General features: G+C 49.7%; 1 protein-coding gene across 1 annotated transcript; it reads right to left on the bottom strand.

Annotated features, from left to right (window-relative positions):
• Positions 1-4388: 4388 nt before the first annotated feature.
• LOC123094659 (probable indole-3-acetic acid-amido synthetase GH3.7) lies at positions 4389-7477 on the bottom strand. The gene is made up of 4 exons (XM_044516616.1): positions 6825-7477; positions 6621-6722; positions 5657-6495; positions 4389-5314 (listed from the first exon to the last, which is right to left on the bottom strand). Exons 1-4 carry the CDS (start codon positions 7142-7144, stop codon positions 4764-4766), a joined length of 1812 nt encoding a protein of 603 aa, XP_044372551.1. The 5' UTR covers positions 7145-7477; the 3' UTR covers positions 4389-4763.
• Between the last annotated feature and the right edge of the window lie 552 nt (positions 7478-8029).

Genomic DNA, 8029 nt, shown 5'->3' on the forward strand with positions numbered 1-8029 from the left:
AAGTGGCTCATTGAACTTGTGGGGACAGAGTAAGTGCCTCTCAATCATATTTTCAACACATGACAACATTTTCTTATTGTACACATGGCAATCATTTGATTCTTTTGCAGAAACTGGATCCTTCGCGGAAAGGGCCATAAACCGAACGGCCTTATCACTATCCTGTTGAAGGAGTTTTGGCCTGGCCTATTCTGCCTGCGGCCAGACAGGGACTCGCAGCTGCGGGTTTTGGCCACGAGCTGGGCCCACTACGAGGCTTGCAGCAACGCGGAGTACGGGACGGCCGCTAAGGCCATGATCACCAAATTTTGGGTAAGTTCTCTTCTGAATCACTTGTCTTCAGTTTCGTTCATAGTTTATCATTGAATCACTCAACTCATGCCTTGTTTGCTTCTGGTTTATGTAGCAACTCTATAGAGTTCTTGACGAGCACAAGGCCAGAGCCGACGTGGTCTTGCTTGCGGCTGCAAAGAAGAAAGCTCGTCAGTTGCAGTACGAGGTGCGTTGGGTTGCCATCTCGCAGTACTACCACTACTACCTGCACCAAAAGATGAGCAAAACTCAAGCGCAGAAGTTACGACTTACCTTGAACAGGGAGCAGTTCATGATGGTAACTATTACTAACTTTTCATTGTTTCAAGCAGTCAACTCTATGTTTCGTGCTCACATGTCATGCTTCCAAAATTTGCATAGGTTGTTCCTCGTTGGTGCTATGGAAGGCATGACGGATGGGCGAGTTTGGTGGATAGGTGGCTCGGCGCCGATGCAGAGTTTGCTGCCAAGAGCATCAATGCCCGGGCTAACCGTGGAGCCGGCGGGACACACGGTCAAGGAAACAGGAACCACTGGGGCTTCAAGGCCATGAAGGTATATCTATGTGCATGATGCATTTTTGCTCTTCTTTACTGCCATGTTCTTATGTATGGCTAACTTCTATTTGACGTTGTAGGAGGACAAGTTGAAGAGGCCGCTCTCAGACATGGAGTCGTGGAAGCTGGCCCGCGAGCGGAGTCATCGCAAGGAGGGCGAGAGCCAGTACTATGGCAAGACCGAGGAGCACCTGGGGTCTTACATTCATCACTATCAGGAGTTGCATCCGGATGTTCCTGTTGCTGAGGTCGCCCAGTCTCAGATCGACGACACGGCGGTGGTGGCCATCCAGGGGAAGAAGAATGGTCGGTATCCGTGTTTCGACGACTTGATCACTCCTTCGATCTCGTACACACAGCTTCGGGCTACCAACCCGAGCCAGTTAGAGAGTACGGGGCGTTCACAGACTCCCTTAGCCCGCCAGCATGCTGTAAGTACTTCCTCTTTATCTTTTTCTATCTAGCATTCTCAGTTTATTTTCAGCATTGCTCACTTAGAAACAATCTAAATTATGTAGGCATATAAGGAGTTTGTCGAGCATAAGAATCTCGAGGTGCAGGAGTACTTGAAACGAGTTAAGGCAAACGATGATTACAACCGTCAGATGATGACGGTTAGTTTTGCCCTCTTAAAACCAAGCTAAAATTTTGCACTTTCATTCCTTCCGATCTTCTAGTTTGCTTGTTTAACTAACATTCATGCTATGTTGGCGTCTTGGAGTAACCGCACGGATCCACCACAAATGGGACCCCCCACCACCTGCGGGAGAACCCCCACACGTGCCCACGTTTGATGAATGGGTGGCACTAGGCAGTGATGGCCCGGTTAGTACATTTGCCTAACTACTGACAAACTAGTTCTTGTTCATTCAACACTATCATATCCTATTTACCGTTAGAATCTTTTCTGAAACATGTAGGGGACCGGTGGCTCGACTCCTGCTCCATCGACCCCAGTCACTCCGATCTGGCAGAGTGGTGGTGGTCGCGGAGGTGGTTTTGGCAGAGGTGGTGGTGGTTTTGGCGGAGGTGGTGGTTTTGGCGGAGGTGGTGGTTTTGGCGGAGGTGGTCTTGCTTGATGATTCCGTGCATGTGGCCGTCGTGCCATGCCTTTCATATTCCTACTTTTATGATGTTTCATGTCTTGCACTACTTTTATGTTCATGAACTTGAGTCGGTGATGATCTTTAGATGATGTGATGAACTTGAGTATGTTTAGATGATGATGGTGAACTTGGGTATGTTTAGATGATGAACTGTCATATTTCTGCATAATTTCATATTGTTCTGTTTTGAAATGCTGTCAAATGAATTGGAAAAGAGAAAACAGGGAAAAAAAACTATGCCTACGGCAAAGCCGTCGGCATATATAAGCCCAGGAGTGACCAGGGCTCGCCACGTGGCATATCTATGCCTACGGCAAAGCCGTAGGCATAGATGGAAATCTATGCCGACGGCTTTGCCGTAGGCATACCTCTGCTGCCAGGAGTAACCAGGAGTACCACGGGTTGCCACGTGGCAGAGATATGCCGACGGCTTTGCCGTCGGCATACATCTGCCACGTGGCATTTCATGATTCGTCCGCGCTTTTGACGGCGCCGTCCGTTGCCGTCAGACGAAAAACACTGCCGACGGCTGACGCCAGGCCGTTGGCATATGCCCCTATGCCGACGGTCTGACAAGACTACGCTGACGACATCTACGCCGACGGGTCTATGCCGACGGCTTAGGGGCCTATGCCGACGGCCCGTGGCCGTAGGCATAGACCGCGAGTCCGGTAGTGGTAGTGCTATCAATTTCTTTCATGAGTAGTAGAATCTGATGAGTTGCAGGAATTGTAAAAAAAAGTGGTTGCTCTCCCTCTTCTCTTTTTCCTGAATAATTTACATACATCTCACCTCAGCATTTAGATATATGTTTTAGGGGTGCAATTAGCTTTGATAAGGACATCCCTCCTCCTTGCCGCGTCACTTCTTGTGCACCCATGGTCGGCTCTTACGAAGAGTGGCGAGCCCTTCTCCACCGACAAGCCAGATCCAGCTGGCTCCATGAGAGAACAACGGGCTCGGTGCCGATGCGGCGACACAGGCAGGGAGGGAAGCCGGCGACGCCGTGTGGGAGGGAGGGGGAAGAGGGGGATTCGGACGACACCGTCAAGGGTGCGGTGACGCCGCCGAGGGAAGGGAGGCGGCGGGGGGGGGGGGGGGAGGGGAGGGACAGGAGCATACGGGCTCCGCCAGTGGCGTGGAGAGGAGGAGCGCTGACGTTGTGGAGGGGCCGACCTTGGAGGGGAGAGGAGGGGCTGGCCGTGATGGGGGGATGAGGAGTCGGCCGACAGCGTGGAGGGGATAGGTGGGGTCAACTGACGACGCGGAATGAAGAGGAGGCGCCAAGAAAATGATGGTTGTGAGTGTAGATAGTGAGAGGATTGCCGTGTCTTGTGGCCGTTGTGTAGTGAGGATAAGGTTGCGTAGGTTTATGTTTCATATGCATTCATCGGCTGACATATCTTGTAAATCATTGACAACATGCGTGTCGTGCATATATCGTGGACCCTATGCATACATCATTGTCGCCATAGATTAAAACTCTGAGGCACTTAGTGAAACCACAAAGATTTGTGAGGGAATTTAACGACGCACTCGACATAGCGTAACCTGGCTGGAATTCCGACATGTCTATAGATGACAACATATATTTCTGGTTGGTATTCGAGCGAGGATAAATGAGTAAATTTATATATTTCATTGTCATAACATTTAAGATAGAATCATTTCTTTTTGTTATCACTACATTCAACATAAATTCAAGATAATATTAATTTAGAAATTTGCATGGATGTGTTTGGCTATCTTGTTTATAATTTTATGCTCTCATGAAATCATAAATAATTGGCCCGTCAGGTTTGCAAGGTGAGTATTCTCCGTTGAATTTTTTTAAACCTACCATATGAAATATCCGTATTAACTACATATAGTACTTGCGCAGGCTGGTTTTGAGTTTAGGGAGAAGTTTCTATTGCTCAAATGTCATGCGAATGAAGCTAAAGATAATATTCTTGATATTGTGCGACTATATATTAAGCGCATCAAGTACTCTGTCCGTCCTAAAAAGCTTGTTTTGGATTTGTCTACATACGGGTGTATTTAAACAAATCTAAGACAAGCTTTTGGGATGGAAGTAATAGATTTTAATTCATAACAGATTATTATTGAATCATTGCTCTTTATGTATAGATTACCAAATTATTTTTCTATGAACTTACATTGCAAGCGAAGTGTATTTCAATTACTACCCAATTGTTATTGGCTATCTTTTCTATAGATGCAAAATTTAACATACATTATGTTCAAATATATAACTCCAACAAAATATTTCAAGAGCCCGTGGCAACGCACGGGCATTCTACTAGTATTACAGAATTGTAGAGTTGAATACAGGAACATGACCTGACACATCTATCAAGAAAAGTAGCCTTCATGTTTGCTAATTTTCTGTAAAACGGATTTAATGTGCAGTTCTTGAGGATGTAACCCAGGCAATATCGGTAGGAGTACTAATTAGCATGCGCTATATGCTCTTCACGTGTGTATGCGCTGATGTTGACTACACTATGCAGGCTGCAGGTGCCTGTGCGGCCTATGCTGATCACTGTGTACATGCAGAGTGGACACTGTATGGCTCTGCTAATTGCCTGCGTTAATGAGCCTTACGCGGTCAGAAGGTGGACTCATGATGCATTCAGCCACACGGATCACGAAGTGAAGAAACGGCCAAGATAGAGGGTACCGGGAAGCTCGTCCTACACCACAACTTTCCGATATACGTCCTGCACACCTACTAACCAGCACCATTTCCTCTCGTATAGGCGTACTACAAAGGGCCGTTGGGAGTCTATTGGCTAAAGTACCTTCCTGACACCCTCTCCTCCAACACCAGCAGCGCTTCTTCTGATCGAATAGCCGTTGGAGTCTTGTACTGACTGGCCGATGTGCCTCTGGACAGAAACAAGTCCATGAGAGCATCAAATGCGCCACGCTCAAGTACCCTTATCTCGAGTGCTGTGATCGACCCTCGGCGCCTGCTTTCACGGTACATCTGATCAAAGCATTCCTCCACGGCCAAACAGCAATTCTCCATGACAGCTCGATCGATATCAGTCGTGACATGGTTACCCTCTCCACTGACTAGCTCCCAGAACAGGACGTAGTGGCCCGGCAAGGTGGATATGTCTGCATATGCAGTGCTGCCACCAAGCATGTAACCAAGGGGCCTAAGATGCAGCTCGTATGCTTGTGAAATGGCCTTCAGGAGATCCTCCTCGCTTATACTCTCGTAGTCTATTTTTAAGATGACACCACACCGTCCAGTGAAGCGGAACAGTGGCGTTGCGTTGTAGAATCCGCACACAGTAAGAAGGTCACCCACTCGGTATCTGTAAAGACCTGGCATGCAAACAACTGTTAAGTCAAAATCATAGTGTTTCTTACACAAGTTAGACTACAACCCTTTCAGCGGTTGTTGGATTGTTGATTTTATAACACCACAAAGCCTTCAAGTTAAGTAAGCAAAACAAATCAGGCTTACACAGGCAGGATTAATTGCCTTACTGCAGTGAAGTGCTAGTTCAATTCGGTTTCTTAATAATTGGCAGAGCAGATAACTACATTGATCATGTATTTGGACTAACGCCAAGAGAGAATAAATCATGATGTAGTCCTAGCACAGATACAACAGCTTTGAAAGAATGCAAGAAATCAGATTCGAGGTAATAATGAGTAGCTGACCTGCAAAGGTGGTGACAACCAGCTCGTAGCGCCGACCAATTTTGACATCCACAAGATCCACAAGCTTCAACTCGTCCAAATTGTCATACAAACCAGTACTCGCTTGCACCTTTTCATCGTCACCATGCGTGACCTCTGCAAACTCGAAGTAGGCAATGTTTGGAAGCAATGCGTACGACACAGCAGAAGGTAGATCAAGAGGGTTCAGATTGATCCCCGCGGCGCACTCTGTACACACGTACATGGGCGACACCAATGGCAGCCCAGCACCATTACTCTCAAGAACTGGAATGTACTGTGACATCGAACCGGTGACAATGGCGAGGATGTACCGTGCTCCTGGCCAGAGCCTCCTGACTATCCCATCCCAGGGCTTCCTGGCACACTCGGCTGCGATCTCGTCGGCCAGTGCCGGGTCAGGTCCTCGCAGGTGACACGCAGCGACGGCATCACGCAGAGGAGCATGCGTTATCCAGTCGCTGAGACGCCCAGTGCGGATGTTGGAGCACATCTCCTCCCAGTTGTCTTCCAGGAACTGGATGCCTCTGATGAAAGCGTTAGCAAAGGTGCCGCCGACATGGTCGACGACTCCGCGGTCAAGCAGGCCGCAGAGCAGCTGGCAGTACATGCTCTGCCTGCCATCTGGGCAGAGGACCGCCTCGATGGGACTGGTGCACCTGCCGAACCCACCAATGTCGTGCTCCCGGAACTGGCTGCTGTGGTAGTAGGCACTGCTGGATGCCATGATAGGCAGGCCGGACGAGGTCAGGCTTCCAGGGAAGATGAACATGAGGTACATGCCCTTGCCGCGTCTGTCCCCCTGATCAGGATGAAGATGCCTAGAACCATTCAATGCATGCACACTGGTTATTAAGCTGCACAACATTTGCATCTTCCTCAAGCGATCCAATGCATGTAGACAAAGATTATCAAAATAAACTCGAACAAGCGGCCCAATGCTTACATCTTCCTCAAGAGTGCCTGGACGCCATTGTAGAACAGCCGCTGGTCGAGCTTCTCCGCGGTGGACGGGAAGAGCTTCAGCTGCCCGCCGGATGTGCCCGAGCTGCATTAGACGTGGCAAACGCCAATGCCGCCATCACCACGAGAAACATATATACAACACGACCTTCTCACACGAGCGAGTACCGGACACCGCGGGGTTTACCTTGTGAGGAGGTGGGTGATGGGCTCGGAGCAGAGGATGCTGGACGGCTCGCCGGAGGCGATGCGGCGCACGTACGGCTTGATGTCCTCATACCCGGCGACGGGCACGCGCTCCTTGAAGGCCTCGCGGAGGTCGGCGGCCGAGGCGCCTGGTGGTGCGCGATCCAGGAAGCGGCGGAGGTACTCGGTGTGGGAGTTCCGCCTGAGTATCTCCGTGAGGACGTCCCTCTGCAGCGCCGCGGCGTCGGCGGTGAGGCGGTCGATGAGGCCGCGGCCGGCGCCCACGTCCGCTGGATCGAATTCCGGCAGCAACGCCATCATCACCGGGCGGGAAGCACCGGGACCAGAACACGCACAGAAACACCACCCTAGTAGAATTAGCACCTATGACAAACCTCACCGAGCTAGCTATCCGATTTATACTTACATTGCTAGTATTAACTATGGCATGCAAGCCATGCTATCATCCTCTGTCCGCCGCAGGGAGCAACCGCCGGTTCGTCCCGCGCCTCCCCCGCTCGGCGCCGCACCGGATCCGGACGTCCCCGCACCGTCCACTCAGATTCCGGCCAACCACGACCTCCGGCGAGCCGCTGGAGCCTCGCAGCGGCACGCCGCCGCGCCAGGAACCGCCGCCACATCACCCCAGCTCCTCCGCTCGAGCGCCGACAGCGTGGGTCGCGCCCTAGTGGGCCCCGGCCGTGTGGCCCAGCTCCGTAAGCTCCAACCGCGGCCTGCTAGCCCAGCCTGCCTCATCACCGACTGAGCTAAGCCCCAATGTGATCACTGGATTTCACCATTGGATTGATTCAAAACAATTTATATCTTGAACCGTGCGTCCAAATCGTAAACCGTTTTCATCACTGGATTTCTCGCATCAAGATTTTTGAAACTACAACCATTTTAATAGGTTTCGACAATCTTTTTTTCAAAATAAACCAAAATAAAGAACCCGGAGTCGGAAGCATGGTCTTTTTCACTTTTAATTTTCTTTTCGCGCGGAACCAAATATGTGTTTCTTGTGGAAGTACATTTTTTTTCCTTTATGAGAAGCATAGACGTACTTCTTGCATAAGTAAATTTGTGCCTCTACGACAAGTAAATATGTGCTTTTTGTGGAAGCACTTTTTTCAGGGAAGCACAACTGTACTTCTCACAAAAGCAAATATATGCCTCCACGAAAAGCATTTGTGCTTCCTGTGGAAG

This window comes from Triticum aestivum, chromosome 4B (assembly GCF_018294505.1).
Source record: "Triticum aestivum cultivar Chinese Spring chromosome 4B, IWGSC CS RefSeq v2.1, whole genome shotgun sequence".
In the NCBI taxonomy this organism is placed as follows: Eukaryota; Viridiplantae; Streptophyta; class Magnoliopsida; order Poales; family Poaceae; genus Triticum; species Triticum aestivum.